Source organism: Eucyclogobius newberryi, unplaced genomic scaffold (assembly GCF_026437365.1).
Source record: "Eucyclogobius newberryi isolate DKJ021-1_F unplaced genomic scaffold, fEucNew1.0.hap1 SCAF_4, whole genome shotgun sequence".
Lineage (NCBI taxonomy): Eukaryota > Metazoa > Chordata > Actinopteri > Gobiiformes > Gobiidae > Eucyclogobius > Eucyclogobius newberryi.
This window is the reverse complement of record NW_027316056.1, coordinates 9,898,140-9,917,788: the sequence shown is the minus strand read 5'-3', so window position 1 is coordinate 9,917,788 and position 19,649 is coordinate 9,898,140. Positions and strand designations below refer to the sequence as shown.

The 19,649-nt window shown below is 40.8% G+C and overlaps 1 protein-coding gene across 1 annotated transcript; it reads left to right on the top strand.

The window, feature by feature from the left end:
- The first annotated feature begins 3,850 nt into the window (after positions 1 to 3,850).
- tmem132a (transmembrane protein 132A) lies at positions 3,851 to 18,442 on the top strand. Its single transcript, XM_072462589.1, has 13 exons — positions 3,851 to 3,891; positions 3,955 to 4,169; positions 7,249 to 7,455; positions 8,595 to 8,776; positions 9,410 to 9,532; positions 9,644 to 9,913; positions 10,270 to 10,422; positions 10,781 to 10,973; positions 11,187 to 11,330; positions 12,612 to 12,814; positions 13,829 to 14,048; positions 15,111 to 15,302; positions 17,490 to 18,442. The coding sequence occupies exons 1-13, from the start codon at positions 3,855 to 3,857 to the stop codon at positions 18,360 to 18,362; spliced, it is 3,012 nt and encodes a 1,003-aa protein (XP_072318690.1). The 5' UTR covers positions 3,851 to 3,854; the 3' UTR covers positions 18,363 to 18,442.
- The last annotated feature ends 1,207 nt before the right edge of the window (positions 18,443 to 19,649 follow it).

The window sequence follows — 19,649 nt, the reverse complement described above, 5'->3', positions numbered from 1 at the left end:
AATTTTGAATTTGATTCTAAACTCGACAGGAGCCAGTGAAGAGACTCCAGCACCGGTGTAATGTGCTCTCTTCTTTTTGTTCCTGTTAGTAATCTTGCTGCTGCATTTTGAACCAGTTGAAAGCTTTTTATGGAGCTTTTAGGACACGCTGCGAGCAGGGAGTTACAGTAGTCTAATCTAGTCGTTACAAATGCATGGATACGTTTTTCGGCAAGTACTGCTCTACTCACAAAACTGCAGCTTTATGGGATGGCCCTGATCAGGAGGATATATCAAACGTGCTTTAGATCTGATTTAGTCCTAGTTTAGACCTTGTTAAGTCTTTCTTTATTTCTGACTTTGTGCCGTTATTGTGTGTTCCTAGCGTGCAGTGGTCACAATTGATCAAAGGTGCAATTGACCTAGTTTAGTTCTGTGTTAGACCTGCAAGTCCTGGTTTTAGCACAGCTCTTGTGGGGTCTCCATTAGTGAGTTACCATCACAGGGGTTTAAGACCTGATTTAGCCGTGTTTAGTCCTGGTTTTGTCCTTTTTATTTGTTCTTCTTGTTGGTTGTTTTTGGTTACTATCTATTAAAAGTGTTTTAGGCTTTAGTCCTGGTTTAGCACAGCTCTTCTTTGTGAGTAACTATCAGAAGGGTTTACGACCTGATTTAGTTTTACATATGATAGAAAATGTTCCCCTACTATGTCATAATCATCCAGTAGAGTTCACTGCCCAGAGATCTGTCCATACGGAGGTTGTGGGTTAGACTCCTGATCTCTCTGAGTATCTTGCTTCTGCTGCCAGACTAGAGCACAATTGTAACCCAGCACATTTATGTTTTTATTTTAATTTTTATTAAATGTACAGGATTTTCACAGGAATTTAAAAAGTTAAAATATGCACGCATTCTTTTTATATTTTGCTAAGCCTCTCAGCGCTGGGCCTTTGTGCTTTAAGCCCCTTCTGCTGCTCTATTACCTCTCTCATTCACATTCACAGGAGCAGGAATTTTAAACGAGTGTAATTTAACAACGCATTTCTTTAAAGAGATAATTTAAGTGTTTATTTTGGAGGTATAAATACAGCGTAATGAAGTTGTGGAGTCTTGGACATGACTTACTTTCAACTCTAAGCATAAAACCTATGATTATCTATTGTCATGTGACTTATTTGTTGTCACATGTTGAAGACGTCACTCATGCTGTTGCTGCTCCGCTGTGAGAGAGTCAGAAAAACAGCAGATCAATCTGAAAATGAAAAGAGTTGACACTTGAAGAAGACAGAAGTTCTGGGCTTTGATCCTTATCTGCAGAGTATCGCTGACACTTAAAAGCAGAGGTAAACTTGCCACAACATTTATACACAATTACAAGCACAAGAACAGGTTTAAAAATCTACTTAAAAAGTGCAATTACCCACAACAAATCTACTCAATAACAGTCACTTGAGTGTTAGTAATTATAGAGAAAATTGTATTATAGTAAATACTTCTTATTCACCCCACCTAAAATGTACGATAGTGATGCGAGAATGATTGAGCAGAAACAGGGATTATTTACCGCTTTAAACCAATAAATCCGTATTGTGTTGCTCAAAAAGAGAGAAAGCAAGAGAGAGAGAAAGTGAGAGAGACAGAGAGAAAGAGAGAGGGAAAGTGAGAGAGAGAGGGAAAGAGAGAGAGAGAGAGAGAGAGAGAGAGAGGGAAAGTGAGAGAGAGAGAGAGAGGGAAAGAGAGAGGGAAAGAGAGAGAGAGAGAGGGAAAGTGAGAGAGGGAAAGAGAGAGTCTGCAGCCATCACTGAAGCACAGAAGGACAAACACATTCAACACTGCTTATTCAATAATTGTTTTGGAGCAAAGGATTTTGACACAATCTCAAAAATGAATTTAAGGAACGGACTGGATTGGACATAACAAGAGGTAAGAGGCTATTTGATCGAAACTAATTGTGTTTTGTGCTCATGAAATGCATTATTTTGTACTCATCTGTCATTTCATTATTGATAATCAACAATATTTGGATTTTGTTCAAGTTCACACCAGCAGGTCTGAAAGTGGCATGTGTGTATTTGAAAAGCAGCTTATTTCATGTTGTTTTATTTTATAGTCCAGTTTCAGTAAAAAACAACAACATCATACTTTTATGGTCTAAAGTGTTTTCACTGAAGTGGGGGTTCTGGAAACCTAAAGAGTACTGTATACATTTGTTTTTAACTTTGTTTCGTGCCCTTGAAATGGACTTCCTAGATGACGTTATAAAGTGGGAGCATTTGAGCGCTGCAGAGGGAGAGTAAACATGCAGCATATAAACATGACAGAATCAAACAAAACTCTACAAACTGCAATAACTGTCAGAGTCTCACTGTTTTATTTGTATAGTTGGTTTCACGGTGTTTTCTGGAGGCTTTGTGTACCATGTTTTCCTGAATACACATTTCTAAAGTACAGTTTTGTTCCATCACAATTTGAGTAGTCGCAATTACCAAATCGCAAAGTCAGAAATGATTTAATTAACACAATTTCCTGCACAAACAACAGAATATCTGGTCTCACTAATGTTTAAAACCTACTAAATCTGTAGTTTAGACCGCCATATGTTCTGAAATGCATGCGATTCTTGTATTAGTTCAAATGCCCCGGATAAAATGTTAACTTTGAACAGAATTCCACAATTAAAAGGTAATAACACTGTTTTGTGTGTGCATAGGACCTTTAAAAGACACGTTCAGTTTAAAGGTCTGAGTGGTCGTTGCTTGTTGGTGGTGTTTTGTTGTCCTGAGCTCAGATGTGGACACTGGGATATATTTAACTGCAGCAGACACTTTCATCTCCACCCTTTGAACCCGGAGCAGATGGGTCAAATGTGTGTCTCCTCCAGAGCGTGTGGAGCCCCCTAGCGGTGCGCCGGAGTTCTGCTTTTTTTCTCAACCACTAAACTAACCATTCAACTCTTAAGTCACTTTTGTGCAAAACGTTTTTGAGCATTTCATAGTGATTTGTGTTGTGTTTCATTTTAAGTCTGAAACAAATTCATTGATTAATCACGACTAATCAATTATTGACAAAATCATTAACTAAGTGATCAAATAATTAGTATCTGGAGCACAGTCTTCAAAACATGCAAGTGCTGAGGGACGAGGTTTTACAGCTCAAACAAATAGGAAGGTAATTGTGTAGATTTAGTGTCGTTAAAATGATTTAATCTACAAGTTTAATCATCCCCAAACAGCACCACCTAGATTTATTTGGGTAAAATCTGGTCGTTATAAAATATCTATTCTTTCTTGATCTAAATTATTTGAGTAATTGAACAAATAATGGCTATTTTAATCAATAGCAAAAAATATGTTTATTGCAGCCCTAAATTCCATGTACGGGCCGTTTCCCTTTAAAGTGCCAAGGACAGGTTTATATGATTTTCTAATTTTGACTTAATTTCGTGTATTTATATGTATTTATCTGTATGTTGTAAACATAAATTATAGTTTTACACCAAACAGGAAGTTATTTGTGGAGAAAAGTTGAAAAATCTGTAGTAAATGACAAACTACCTCTGAACATGTATTTAAATAAATAAATGAATAAGTGAAGGTGCTCTCATATATTTTTTCATTTGTCAATTTGTTAATTAAAGAAAGTGTTTGCTGGGTAATTGCCTAGTGTGATGTCATCAATTACAACCAGGAAGTCAAATTATAAACCTAAAAGACTTGCTATTCTGGGATAAAATGTGTATAATCTTTAGCAAAATGTTGAATATATTTAACTTGAATTCCTTTTTGTTCAATGAGTGTCCCAACCGTCAGAGCCACTTTATACTTTGCTCACAAAAACAAAACAAACACAGTGTTCTCTTTTTGGCAGTTGAAAACATGAGGACACTGCTTCTGCTCTGGGCCACTCTGCAAGGTTTGTGCTTCACGATCTTATGAATGTGAAGTTTGACAATAACAACATGTCTCTCTCTCTCAGTTCAGTCCCAGTCCGGCCCTCTGTCCCTGCCTCTGCACCTGTCCCTTAGCTCTTCCTCCTGGCAGTATTTACCCCTGGTTCAGTCCGGTTTGGGACAGGTTTTCTCCAACTCGAGCCCCTTCTCGTCGTCTCACAGTCTGCTCCTGATGCCTCCCTCGGCCTGGGCGCCGCCTCCAGAGCTGCACGCCTCCTTTGGGCCGTATTCTGTCACTCAGGTCAGAGACGAGGCTGAACTGTTTCTGCAGAGCCCGCTACAGACATGTTTGAAGGAGGTGTATTATGCATGATGAGTGATTAATGAATGTTTGAGAAATGAGCATTATCCCAACTTTGCACTGCAAGGTTTCAGTTTTCAAACTCTCGAAAGTCGTACAAACATTTAGCTTAGCCAAAAAAATGTAAAAGGAGAGACATTTTTGTCCAGAGATCTATTACCCCCCTCAACTGCCCTGACACTGACAACAATTTGTTATTATTAGGCCCGAGATCTTATAGTTTCGTAAGGCCGTGCGAAGCACGCCTGCGAAAGTGCGCATGTTCCGTGCATATAAGCATGTAATGCAAAAATGGAACATTATTACTGTATAGATTGGCCCTCTAGTGTCAGAATTAACGAAAGTACCCATCAGTGACCTAGGACCCACACCATGAGGTAGGAAAGTGCGAGCGCTAAATGTATAGTTCATGATATTTGAAAAATGGGAAACATTGTTTTCGCATTGGAATATTCTTTTTTCTTTCTTTCTTCTTTCTTCTTCTCGGGACCAACCCCCCTATTTTTCACCCAGTGAACATTGACGAAAAGTCACAAAAATTTGCACACCTCTAAAAATCGTGCCTCTCTACATTCTGGCTATCTCTTTTTTCTAAAATTAAAAAAATTGGCGCGTCAGCGCCCCCAAATGTACAAAAAATGCATTGAGAGATAGGAAATGGCCCAAAAAAAATCTGATCGTAGAATCATGAAATTTGGCGCAGAGGTAGATGGTGACAAGAGAAATAAAAAATATTAGCCCGGCAACGCCGTCCGCCCAACCAAATGTCGGCCATATTGGATAAAAATTTCGGAAGTTTTTCCAAATGTCGTACTTTTACCAACTCCTCCTAGGACGTTGGCCAGAGAAATTTTAAGTGAAATAAATTAATTTGGCACGACAGCGCCCCCTACAGAGTGACATAACATTTTATATGGAGGACAAAATGTTTATTTTTTCGAAATTTTACGAAAGTTGGCACAAAATTCCATTTTGGCATCCCGATCAAAAAAGTAAATGAGACCCATGTCATATTTGTTACACCGTAGATGTAGCGATGACAGAAACCTCCCATGTTATTCCAATGGGGAAATCGCCAGATCGCTGAAATTTGAACATGTTTGCACTTTATACTTTTATGAACTCCTCCAAGGGCCTTAGCCCTATTAACCTGAAATTTGGTGAGACTCATCTTCAGGGGTAGACCATCAAAAGTTATCAAAATTTTTATTCTAAGAGTCACGGACTTCATATGTAAAGCAAAGGGGAGAAGACGCGACAGCGTCACAGATTCAGCTGTAGGTGTAATAAAGGGTAAATTGGGGCGCGTTAGCGCTCCCTCCTCTTGCGGCGGCGTGGCGAGGGCCGATCATCGCCGCTTGCGGCTATATTTATTGTTATTATTGTATTTACTTGCTCAATGTGTTTTAAGTTAGAGCTGCAAGTAACAAGTATTTATTCAGTCGACTCAAAAGATTTTTTTAAATACATTATCAATCAAATAGATTTTTGAATATGATAACTATTTATGTATAAAATGTATTATTGATGAAAATTTGAAATAGTTCACATAGTTAACATTTTGATTTCACAATGCCGCCATCTTTGTAATAAAAAGACGTACGTCACAATTAGTATATTAATTATTGCTACTAACATTAATTGCTTGATAAACACAAAAAGGAAAATCCACTGCTTAGTTTGAGCCAATGGACTCAAAGTCAATGAACTGAGGTTGTTTTGGATCAATATAATATATAATGTATATGTAAAGTATAATATAATGATCTAAACTTAAGTGATATTTAATACTAAAAACACTTTTAAATAACCTAGTATATATCATGTATAATTATGTCTTTTTAAACTACTTTCAGATTCCTTTGTATGTGTTTTATTCCTCTTTTTTATTTATGAATTAACCTAATTATGATTAGGCTTATATAGAGTAAAAGGAAACAAACAAACACTGTTAATGTTGCACTGAGGAGGGAAGCAGTTTAAATGGGGCTTGATATGAAAACAGATACAGTACAAAATAACAAAATAACAAATACTTGCACTTCCACCAGTGTTGCTCAGAAAGTGAATTGATTTCATGTCATGTGAAGTTTGAAATGGGTCAACAATAGAACAAATATATACATAATACATAAGAAAGTCTTTTAGATGTTTTTGTTTTCCTGAATGCTGTCTCTCTCTCTCTCTCTGTCTCTCTCTGTCTCTCTCTGTCTGTCTCTCTCTCTCTCTCTCTGTCTCTCTGTCTCTCTCTCTGTCTGTCTCTCTCTCTCTCTGTCTCTCTCTCTGTCTCTCTCTCTGTCTCTCTCTGTCTCTCTCTCTGTCTCTCTCTCTGTCTCTCTCTGTCTCTCTCTCTCTCTCTCTCTCTCTCTGTCTCTCTGTCTCTCTCTCTGTCTGTCTCTCTCTCTCTCTGTCTTTCTCTCTGTCTGTCTCTCTCTCTCTGTCTCTCTGTGTCTGTCTCTCTCTCTCTCTGTCTCTCTCTCTCTCTCTCTCTCTGTCTCTCTCTCTCTGTCTTTCTCTCTGTCTGTCTCTCTCTCTCTGTCTCTCTCTGTCTGTCTCTCTCTCTGTCTCTCTCTGTCTGTCTCTCTCTCTGTCTCTCTCTGTGTGTCTCTCTCTCTCTGTCTCTCTCTCTGTCTGTCTCTCTCTCTGTCTCTCTCTGTCTCTCTCTGTCTGTCTCTCTCTCTGTCTCTCTCTGTGTGTCTCTCTCTCTCTGTCTCTCTCTCTGTCTGTCTCTCTCTCTGTCTCTCTCTGTCTCTCTCTGTCTGTCTCTCTCTCTGTCTGTCTCTCTCTCTCTGTCTCTCTCTGTGTGTCTCTCTCTCTCTGTCTCTCTCTCTGTCTGTCTCTCTCTCTGTCTCTCTCTGTCTCTCTCTGTCTGTCTCTCTCTCTCTCTGTCTCTCTCTGTGTCTCTCTCTCTCTCTGTGTCTCTCTCTCTCTCTGTCTCTCTCTCTGTCTGTCTCTGTCTCTCTCTCTGTCTCTCTCTCTGTCTGCCTCTCTCTGTCTCTCTCTCGCTCTCTGTCTCCAGTCGCTGCCCTCGCTTCCGGCTCCTTCTCCTCCCTCTCTCTCCGCTTCTCTTCTCTCTGAATACGTGGAAAAAGAGGAGGACGAGCGAGGCCAAGACCGGTTCAGGGTCCGAGTCCTGTTCCACCAGAGGCCGGACTCGAGCGGGACCTGTGTGAGTCTGCACGCCTTCAGGGAGACGGAGGAGAGCAAAGCCTTGTGCGTTACACAGGTGAGGGAGCCACGGCAACGGATGAACTGTGGCGCTTAGACCCCGGCGTGATATGATGTAAGAGGAGCAGGCCTGTCATGATAATAATTACAATACTGACTGATCGTTCAATAAATAAAAAATACACAATCTTTTTTAGCTCAATAGATCTGTAATTTTTTTGTAAAATGTTTGTAATTATCCACCGCTTTATTGTTACAAGGATTTTACTGTTCTACTAAAATGGTCAATAATATCACTTATGAAAATATTGTCTGCAGCAATTATTATTGATATTATTTATTTGTAAGGGGAGTTATTCTATTGTCTTTATTTAAATGTATTTCATGGTTACAATTCATGGATTTCAGACTAATGGAAAAGTAACTCACTTCCCCCCTGAAAAAATTCCTATTTTTAAAGGACATTATGCAAAATTGATATATATATATATTGTAACATTTTTCCCTCATTAAAACAGACCTGGAGTTGTATTTAGCTTCAATCATTCTTGTTTCTTCAATCTTCAAAAAAACCCAGTCTGTTTCAAATTTCCAAAATCATCACAGACTCATCCTGAGCATTTCTGCCTCAGATCACATTCATTATAACTGTGTGTCTACATTAGCGTGTCAGGGCAAGCTAGCTGCCAGCAGATGGAGAGTTAACACAAATCCTAATGAGTGAGATAAAATAATGTGTTTTTAAATTCATATGCTATTTTAAGGTCTAAAACATGAGATGACAAAGCAAAGTTTATACATTCACTAAACTAATAAGAGAGTGTCTACAGAGCCGCGGCGCGCGGTCGAAACTGCCATGTTATTTCGTGCCGCGGCTCCTGAAACTGATGCGCTATTTGACCGTGCCGTTTTAGACCTCGCAGGGTTAAGGTTAGGGTCAGGGTTAGGGTTAGGGTTAAGGTTAGGGTTAGGGTTAGGGTTAAGGTTAAGGTTAAGGTCAAGGTTAAGGTTAAGGTTAAGGTTAGGGTTAGGGTTAAGGTTAGCCATGAGGCTATATGGCAGTGCCGCGGTTACTGAAACTGTTGGGCCATTTGACCGCGCTGCGGCTCTGCAGCCACGGCCAACTAATAAAGATTAAAACATATCACTTGTGCACAGGAAGTAACAACAATGCACCCACTTCTGATTTTCTTCTAGCCGCCATTAGGTTTTTGTGTGGTCACTCTGACGCTGCCCAGTGATTGGTTCAAGGATCAGGACCAATCAGAACAGAGCACAGCAGAGCTGCACAGTCGCGCTCCTTCTTATCGCCGGGTAAAGAACAGAACGAGACAGAAGCGTCAGTTCAGACTGCGACATCGAGCTTCACAAACCCTGAGGTAAAGTTTTACTCTATGGCCTTTTAAGTTCAGTTCTATATGATTCAGCAAACCTCATTTGTTATTTCAAAAATATTAAGTTGATGTAAGTAAGAATGTTTGAATTTAATTAAAGTGATGTTAACAACATTCCTTGATGTATGAAGCTAACTGGAGGCACTGCTCTTTCTGAGACTCAAGTTAATCTGTGCTTTATTTTAACACAATCTGACCATAAAGAATTTTTGTTTCCAGGAAAAAAACTTCTGCAATTTGACTGTTAATTAACAGGAAATGGCCCTGATCTCAGAACAGTTATTATAATTAATTATTTATTTAGTCGTGCATGTTAATGAAGTCTCCATGTGCAGGGCCTGGTCTCACCCAGATGTCAAACTCTTTCTATGAGTTCTATGTTTTGTGTAAAGTCTTCATGTTCTCCCCATGTCTGTGTAGATTTCCTCCAGGTGCACCGGTTGCTCCGCCCACTAAAAACATGTACAATAGGCTCCTCTCCTCTAGGGTCAGGCTTGAAAAAGAGATTTAATGGCACTTTTCTGATTAGATAAAGTTCAATCAATCAAAGCAAAGCAATGGAAACATGCCGAGTTCTGACGCAACCTATTTTGTGGATGATTTATTTTTTTCTTTCAGATATGAAAGTGAAGAAGACGACGTCCAAGATCTAGAGGGACTTAGATTTCAACAACCAACAAACAACCACATCCAACTTTATTACTCCACGGTGGAAACATTCGATTTCGAGTTCTCCTCTGGGTAAAAGCTGTGTACTGCCTTTGCATATCAATATCACCTCTCAATGCTTTCATATAAATACACTCTCTGTCCCCTCCTGTCTGCTTTTACACTTGTCTTCCTCTGTCACAGCGCTCCTGCCTGTGAGGAGGACCAGTGGTCACAGTCCCAGAGGCAGCTGTTCTTTCTCAAATCGGTCCATCTAAAGGAGGAAAAACCGGACCAAAGACCGAGTCAGACAAAAGAGGTGCGGTCCTGTCTCCACGGCCCACAGGAGGCGGAGCTAAACCTGGACGCCCACGTCGTGATTGGCTATCACAGAGGGCCGGTGCTGATTGGACAGCCAATCAGGGTGTCCGTGAGTCTGCGAGCAAACTTCAGCAACGATTTTGTCATCATCAAGTAAGAAACAGCTTTTCTTCAGTGACTAGATGAAGTGATGGTTATTAATCTGACAACAAATAGCTCAAACTCACTTAAAACTGATTTAATATTGAGAATGTGGGCTCTTAATTCATGTTTCCTTGAAATGTACATTGTTTAACTAGAATCAATATGGTGGCAAAAAATATGAGTTGACAGTTGTGATGGCTAATAAACACTTTTGATAAATTTTAAATATCTCGCGTAAATATCTCGCTTTAGTTTTGTTCTTGATGGAGATCATTTCCACTGTGGAGCAGTAAATTCCGTGCTAACACCACATCTAGATGAGCCTACACTGATGTGTGTATTTTCTACATCACTCTCACCCTCAGACTGAAGGTGCCAAAGGGCCTGGTGTCTCTCGTGGCCCAGCGCACTCTGACCTCTGATCTGTGGGCCGTGACTTTGGAGAAGACCCAGGGACCGGACCACGACGTCGTCTCCATCCTCTGCCACAAGCACAGCACGGCCAAACACAAGGCGGAGTGAGTGGTAACTTTATGATTTATGGACTTTATGAGCTGACATTGGTTAGAGTGGTCGTCTTAAGTCACGGTTCTGACATCTTTTCCTCAGGAAAGCTTATGGCTAGAAAATACTTTACAACAACCAAGTTTAATGAGTATTGGGGTGGGACCTGTGTGCATTGTCCCCCTCAGAGGGAGGGGCCAGCAGATGTCTTGTCCATGTTCTATCTGCAGCTAGGTTTCCTTGGTGTGCTCTGTTTTTTTAATTTAAAAAATGCTTATACCTCTCTCCAGTTCTGGCAATTACCTATTGTAGACATCCAACAAAAAAACATCTTAAAGACTCTTTACTGATCCTGGCTCTATATTGTTGCAGTTCCACGTCACTCCAGCAGGTGGTGTGCTTGTCGGTGGATGGGCTCAGGAGAAGTTTTGGCGTTGCCATGTCTGTAACGGCGCAGTGGTGGGTGGAGTACTCAGGCAGCTTCCTTCCTCCACCACACGGGGCAGGAGAGAGTGTGTTCACGTTTACAGATCGACCAATCATCGGCATCGCACCCATCACTGAGGTACTTCAAAAAATATATATATACTTAAATATGTATTGTGTTTTTCCGAGGTTTCTATGGGGAATCTTTTACTCCCAATGAGCTTCTCTGCGCTCACACCAAACTTTATCTCCTCTTTCACTCCATCTCCCTTTTGGTTTCCATTAAATACTGTAAAACATCTCATCCACCAAAGCTGTTTTTATTAACTCACGTAAGATCTCGTCTTAACAGAGCAAGAGCATCCTGAACACGGCCATTTTGACGAGCCGCCCTGTGTCTCTGCCAGTGATCGTTTTGGCCGTGAGCCGAAGTGGAAAAGTGTCCGACGTGACCTCTGCAGTCTCCTGTCACTCAGAAAATAACAACATCTTAAAGGTATAATAACATCTACAAACATTTGAAAATCTGCACAATGACTGAAGATGATATAAACTCAGGCGTGAATAAGGACGAAATCAACCATTGAATTTGCACCTCACGGTCTTCACTTCAGTGTCTTTCGATCGTCTCTCTCGTCACCTCCAGGTCTCTTCTGACTCTCTCGTCACCTCCAGGTCTCTTCTGACTCTCTTGTCCCCTCCAGGTCTCTTCTGACTCTCTCGTCACCTCCAGGTCTCTTCTGACTCTCTCGTCACCTCCAGGTCTCTTCTGACTCTCTCGTCCCCTCCAGGTCTCTTCTGACTCTCTCGTCACCTCCAGGTCTCTTCTGACTCTCTCGTCACCTCCAGGTCTCTTCTGACTCTCTCGTCCCCTCCAGGTCTCTTCTGACTATCTCGTCACCTCCAGGTCTCTTCTGACTCTCTCGTCACCTCCAGGTCTCTTCTGACTCTCTCGTCACCTCCAGGTCTCTTCTGACTCTCTCGTCCCCTCCAGGTCTCTTCTGACTCTCTCGTCACCTCCAGGTCTCTTCTGACTCTCTCGTCACCTCCAGGTCTCTTCTGACTCTCTCGTCACCTCCAGGTCTCTTCTGACTCTCTCGTCACCTCCAGGTCTCTTCTGACTCTCTTGTCCCCTCCAGGTCTCTTCTGACTCTCTCGTCACCTCCAGGTCTCTTCTGACTCTCTCGTCACCTCCAGGTCTCTTCTGACTCTCTCGTCACCTCCAGGTCTCTTCTGACTCTCTCGTCACCTCCAGGTCTCTTCTGACTCTCTCGTCCCCTCCAGGTCTCTTCTGACTCTCTCGTCACCTCCAGGTCTCTTCTGACTCTCTCGTCACCTCCAGGTCTCTTCTGACTCTCTCGTCACCTCCAGGTCTCTTCTGACTCTCTCGTCACCTCCAGGTCTCTTCTGACTCTCTCGTCACCTCCAGGTCTCTTCTGACTCTCTCGTCACCTCCAGGTCTCTTCTGACTCTCTCGTCACCTCCAGGTCTCTTCTGACTCTCTCGTCACCTCCAGGTCTCTTCTGACTCTCTTGTCCCCTCCAGGTCTCTTCTGACTCTCTCGTCACCTCCAGGTCTCTTCTGACTCTCTCGTCACCTCCAGGTCTCTTCTGACTCTCTCGTCACCTCCAGGTCTCTTCTGACTCTCTTGTCCCCTCCAGGTCTCTTCTGACTCTCTCGTCACCTCCAGGTCTCTTCTGACTCTCTCGTCACCTCCAGGTCTCTTCTGACTCTCTTGTCACCTCCAGGTCTCTTCTGACTCTCTCGTCACCTCCAGGTCTCTTCTGACTGCTCGTCCGTGTTCGTTGACGGCAGTGAGTCCGGGGAAGGCGACACGTGTGCACTAGTGCGCTTCACTCTGGGCACGCTCAGTGGGGCCCTCTGTTTGCAGGTGTGGGCCCCTTCTGTGCCCCTGCGAGTGTCCCTGTCAGACCCTGTGCTCAATGCCATCCAGGGCTGGGACTACTACACCGACAAAGGGTAACATTTATTTAAGGATGTTTCTAGACCCACAATTCCAAAGAGCGGTTGTTGAGCAAGAATCTCAAAGAAAGAAATCCAATTTGCTTTCATGAACTGATTATTGGTGCATATTTGCGGCTGTATACCACCATCAATTGTGGAGAGTGAATGAATAATGCGTTGAGAAGCTAGTCTATATGAAGGTCTATAGGTTAGACTACACACATACAACACGTAGTGAACACAATTATATTTCAGATTCTACTAAACATTTTGCCTTTGTCCCCTGTTTGACCATTTTTATAAAGTTTATAATTGTACTTCCTGGTTGTAAATGGGCAATCATTTGTCATAGGTAGAGATAATTCCACTGCTGTTACCTAGCAACCAGACTGTAAACAAGAGCCAAAATCCATTTACATTTTTGTTGAGCTAAAATGTAAAAAAAATGTGTCAGTTAAGTGTAAATTGTCTTGTGTTTTCAATGGCACGTCGCACATTGATGACATCACAGAGGGATTCTGTATAGAACGCAGCTCTACTTTTTAAACGTTTTGATTTTAAACGGTTATTTTAAAAAAATTCTTCACAAACTGCAAGTTAACGGAAGTCAAACTACGATGAATATTTACCACGGGTTCTATCCATCAATCTAAGTCAAAATTACAAAAACAGGAGAACCTTCATAGAGACTTTAAGTAATAATTTCACTGAGCTACTTTCACTTATATTGGAGTATTTAACCAGGTGTACTCAAGAAATGCCTCTGTATGAAGGTTATGAAAATGGTAAAGGTGAGGGTTTGGTAAAGTTTAGGAGCTGAGTTATGGTTAGGAAATAGATTGGGTTTGTTAGTAGGAACAGTCAAAGTTTGGTCCTGTTCGTACCAGTTTACACATTACAGTGTAGCGTCTTCACTATCTAGTACTAACCCAGGACCAACCGAGGGCTAAACCAGGACTAAACCAGGACAAGCAAAGTTTGAATGATATTTTATGCTTTATTTTACGTTTTTGTCACATTCTGTTCTAGCTGTGAGTCGGTCTACCAGCGCACGTCGGTCCAGGTTTTGACCCAGTTTCAAGCTCTGGACTCTCAAGGCAAAACCAAGCACTTCCTGAGCTCCTCTGATTGGTTCGCCGATGTCACAGAGCTCGTCCGTGATTGGCTGAGAATTGAAGACCCTCATATTGCGACGCTGGGAAAAGGAAACAACATAATTGGACGTCAACCTGGAAAAACGACACTCTATGTGAGAAACCTACTTTTTTTTAGCACGGATTTAAGCCGTTAATACACACATGCATTCAATAAGTGTTTTTTGGAGTGACCTGAGTGACTTAAACAAAAACAAAAAAAATCATTCTTGACAAACATTACACAAGGGTCGAGGAAAATATTTGCATAATTTGTTTTTTTCTGAATTGTGTCGTTTCGTAATGGTTTAGTGTTGGAATCTTATCAACATTACTTATGGATGTAGTGGAAAAGTGAGCAAAGTTGTGAGCCGTTGACGCAGAGAAGATTATGTTTTTCTTTCTGTTTTGAAAGATTCAGGTTGAGCAGGCGACGCAGAGAACGGCTGCAACGATTAATCGACTAATCTTGGCTAACTCTTAATAAAAAGTAATCATTGTCATATGTTGATCATTGTAATTGTTATCTGGACTATAAAGACTATAAAACACATACAAAGTGAACGTTCCATAACAAATGTAGTGGCATTATTATATCAAAATGTCAAAAAACAATAAAACTTTTCTGATTTTCAACAATAAGTTTTTGTAAATATTATCTAAAAGCCTTAAGTCACTGCGTATTTCAAACTTTAGTTGGTTGATCATTTATTTTAAAAGGCTTTATTCTTTATTCAAAAGAAATAATGTCCACTGCATGACATCAAACTGGTGCACGTACAATTTCTTTAGAAAGATTTTGTTGATGAATTATTACTTTTAACCTGAACTCACAGAGATGATCCTGGAGTACACATTTTAAATAAAAGCATTTTTATTTTCCTGTCACACCACTGGACATTCTTCAGATTACAGCATTACATTTCTTGCCTTTTAAAGTTTATATTGGAGATAAAGATGCCATTGTATTACATAAGGTATACATTCTGTGCCGCTATAAAACATATGCCTATGAACAATCTACTGCACGTCCTTCCTCAGTCTCTCACGCTGCACGGCCCAATAAAGCCGTATTATTAAAAATAATACAAAATATTAACGTTGAAATTAAAATATAATCTTCATGCCAACACTTTCATTTACTCTTTTGTGTCTGACAAAAGTAATGCAATTTCTAGGTGGTGTCGGCGCAGTGGGATGGGACTCTGGGCGGCTGTGACTTCCTGGTGACCCCTGACCCCGTTGAACCCGACGATCTCTCGGTGCAGGTCGTGAGTGGACTCGGGATGACGCTCAGCTCCAGCCAATCACATCCGGCCATCGTCACAGCCACAGTCACGCCGTACAACATCTTCTACAGCTATCACCAGGTAAAACATGAGTCAGGGCACGGTGAGGCTTAAAGAGGATACATTTACTTTAATCCGAACGTTTAGCTGGAAAACTTCATATGAGCGGACTGATAAAGATAATAAAAACTACTACAGATATTTCAAATAATGTTGCTCTAGTCATTCAATAGAAATTGATGTCAAAACACAAGCATAAATGTCCTTAAATTGCTATATAATGGTAGTTTTTAAGTCAAATGCAGGTAAATGTCTCAGTCATGGACCTATTTTACTAAACTATGCAAATGTATTCAATTGAATAGTAATTAAATTAAAAAGTACAAATACAAAATATTGAATTCAAAAAGACATGTTGATTAAAAGTGCTGCTCTCTATTAGTTTGCAGAGTTCTAGAGGTGTATGTTGCCCATATTCTATTCATGGGTTTCAGGCAAATTGATTTCTTCCTGATTTGAAGGATTTTGCGAGGATCTTTCCCCATTCAAAATATATGTTTTAATTTGAATTGTGGTTTTACTCTAACAGAGGTCAACCCTTCGTCGTTCATATTGTTTAATTGTCGCTCATTTTATGTATCTCTTGGGTACTTGCTTCCGTATTGCACCAGACAGTTATTTCCTCTTAATGTAGTCATTGCTACGATGCACTATAAGTTACAGTATCACTGAGATTTTAGTTTTGCTCTTTGTAAAATGTAATTTTATGTCAAATGTATTTTCTCACAAATGGTATCTACCTCTAAGTTATTGTATTATCATTACCAAAAGTGGAAATAAAGTTTGTTTACTTCATTCATTCAGTTGTAAATGTGTATTTGAAATGTGTATTCATACAGTCAATGTCAAATATTCACCACTGCAGTAAACCCCAAACACACCATCACATCACAAATACAGTATAAACTTAAATCCACTCATTCGCTGCACCTTTCTCTTGTGTTTTAGTGGAAGACTCTGTGAAACCGCTTGTCACACTAAACCAATCAAATGTCAGGGACGTATTTACGCCGGGTTCTGATTGCAGTCGATCTTTACTTTGATCATTCGCCGTCTCTGATTCCTCGTCTCATGCCGTGTACTTCCCAAAACAACATTTTGCAGCTTCTCTGAATGAGATAAGAGCGCGGTGCCAAATGGGACGGTTATGTAAGAGTGACACCCTGCAGAGAATATGACGTCCAGAAAGTTTTCAAATAAGAGCGTAATAAAAGCTTTTAAATCTAACTTAAGACTCAGATCTTTGGTGCACGTCTTCTGTAGGGTCTGTAGTAAGTATAAAAGTATTTGAAATGACTATATTTTATTTTGATCCGCTTTTAAGATGCTAAACGTGTCAGTGGGAATACAGACTGCGACTGAGATACTAGTCAAAGTTAAAAGAGCCAAAAAACAGGACAAAGACCCAAGAAGAAATGGAGTCTATTCCTTGTCTCTCTGGACTGTTCGATAAACTACAAAGGATTTTTAGATAGCATGAAGTTCCTGTTTATTTGAATCCGGGCAATACTTTAAGACAAATACTGGGTCACCCTAAGGTCACGACACCGGGACAAAAACAGAGCGTAAACAGTGTATTCTATCCAATGCAGTGAAGAAAGTTGTAAAGAGCGTTACCAGTGAGACTAAACAGACACTAGAGAAGGGGCTACACACCAGAGTGAGGTGATTGGAATAAGAGCGAACGCAGAAAGTTCCTGACGAAGGTTAAACTGCGCTCTACCTGCATTATTGTTGCATTGTTTGTCTTTTTTTCTTTGTGTCATGTGTGAAAAAGTGAAGCCAGTTATGTAAGATAAGATAAGATAAGATAATCCTTTATTGTCCACACATGGGGAAATTTCATTGTTGAAACGCTGCTAGATAAGGAGGAAAAGGACATATAATTTATAGGAAGTTTAAAAATACACTCTTAATAGAAGAACTCTTATAAACAAAAACTCCTATAGACAAAACCTCTCATTTCCTAATAAGGAATGGAGGGGAAAAATAAATAAAAATAAAATAAAATAAAAACAGCTAGCGTAAGACAAGATAATACTACTACTAATAATAATAATGGTAAAATAAACACTCCATTTTCATCAGTTATATGCACATGAATGTGACACTATTGCATGTGAGTACGACAGTAATTGCACATGAATATGACAGTGAATCCCTATGTGGAGTAATAAAGCATTTTCTCTCCGTCCATTTCTCTCTCAGGAGGCCTCGGTTAGCGTCTGCCTCCAGTTCAGTGACGACACCGCCGCGCTGCTCTCCTCCTTCAGCGACGTCCCGTCCTTTCTCCGCCTTTCGTCCCTGGCTGAATCCGTCATCGTCGTTTCCCCCGGCTCGAGACAGCGCATTTTCGCCACGGGGGACGGAGGCGGGCCGCTTCTACGCACCGAACTATTGGTCGCAACGTGCCAAAATCGGCCGCTGACGTCCAATTTGCTCACCGAAGGCGACCAGGAAAATTCGGAGGGTTTGAGAAAGCTCGCGAGAGGTTCCGGATGGATTCGCGTCAATCTGGACGTGGACTATGCTCCGACGCTCAACCCGGAGGAGTTTGAGTTTGAATTCGGTGATACTTTAGCAGAGATCGACGGCAACCTGTACGCGACTGATCTTGAAGACGAGAATAGAGAATTCGTAAGAAAATCCAATCCGTCAAGTAGCAACGGCGGTTTAGTTCGAAGCAATAATTTAGAAAAAGCAAATCTGATGCCAAACCAAGAAGAGGGCATGGTCTTTTTTGCGCCGAGTCAAGAGAAAGAACGATGGGAAGATGAGATTGAAGGAGAATTTGATTTGCAAGTCGGGTTGGGAGCAGTGCTTTCTCTCATTTGCCTGTTTACCATCTTGTTTTTGGCAAATTGTCTGCCCTGTGCGTTGAGAGAAAGAGTGAGGAAAAAGGATTCTAACGCAGAGGAATGCACGGAAATCCACGGAGAAATCCACGGAGAACCCACTAAAGACGAGAATACGCCAAAAAACTCTGATGCTTTGGGGGAAATTGTGAAAAATAATATTGAAAAAGACCAAGAACAAGGGACAATAGTGGAATATGCAAGAGAAGTGGAGATTATTTGTTGATTTGTAAAATAGTAAAATATAAAAGAGACAGGCTGAAGTGAATTAGTCCTTGGACGCTTTTGTAACGTTAATTTTGTTTTCAAGTTCAAGTTAAAAATTTAATTTCTTGTTTTCTTTAGCAAGACAATAACTAATGGTAAATGGTTCCTGGATTTAGTCTAAGAGATTGGAAAGGCTGAAAAATGCTACTTTTTTCTTTTTTGACCTTTTAAGTCTTGTTTTGACTGGCCCTGGTCCCCCAGAGGCCTGCTACGTGAGCAGCTAACATCGGGGCCTGCTACGTGAGCAGCTAACATCGGGGCCTGCTACGTGAGCAGCTAACATCGGGGCCTGCTACGTGAGCAGCTAACATCGGGGCCTGCTACGTGAGCAGCTAACATCGGGGCCTGCTACGTGAGCAGCTAACATCGGGGCCTGCTACGTGAGCAGCTAACATCGGGGCCTGCTACGTGAGCAGCTAACATCGGGGCCTGCTACGTGAGCAGCTAACATCGGGGCCTGCTACTTGAGCAGCTAACATCGGGGCCTGCTACGTGAGCAGCTAACATCGGGGCCTGCTACTTGAGCAGCTAACGTCACCCAAATTAAATCTAAATTGTACCTGAATTATACTTTTTAATAATAAGATAAGGCCTTTCTCAGCGCTTCACAAGTTTGTGCCGCTGTGAGGCGCGGCTAAAGCTAGAGTAAACAAAAAGAACTTTCGTTTTATTGTCAACTTTTTTGCATTTCTTTTACTTCTCTGGGCTGCATTTTAACCTCATTATGTAATGCATAGGGTTTGGATAGAGTTAGATGCATTATGCACTGGAAATAATAAAAATATAACATATTTGTTTTGCCAAGTTTGTCGGTTCAACAAATAAAGTTATAATCACTGAAAATGTGGCTGGTTATCACAAGATCAATTCAGCATGACTGAAAAGGTGTGATTATTTTAAATGATTATTTTCTTATCTACTTTTTCCAATCTTGTTTTTACATGAGTCTATGTTCTGTCTCATCCAATCATCTCGTACTCAGCGAAAGTGAGTATAATAATAGAGAAGAAAAAAACATAAGTCGCACTGGAGTATGAAATGCGGTTGCAAGTGTGAAAATAACAAATAATATCACATATAAGTTGCTCCGGAGTATAAGTATATAAGAATAAATATAAATATAAGTTGCACCCCGGCAAAGCTATGATAAAGGTGCGACTTATAGTCCGGAAAATACAGTAATTTTATTTTGACGGATGAAGGATGGGATTGATAATTCTCTATGGAGAACCACAAAATCAAATCA

Bases quoted from the DNA above. Each gene is read 5' to 3' on its own strand.
- tmem132a (XM_072462589.1), top strand. From the start codon at position 3,855: ATGAGGACACTGCTTCTGCTCTGGGCCACTCTGCAAG. The intron at 9,533-9,643 runs GTAAAAGCTGTG...CCTCTGTCACAG, and splicing joins GATTTCGAGTTCTCCTCTGG to CGCTCCTGCCTGTGAGGAGG. The intron at 11,331-12,611 runs GTATAATAACAT...CGTCACCTCCAG, and splicing joins AAAATAACAACATCTTAAAG to GTCTCTTCTGACTGCTCGTC.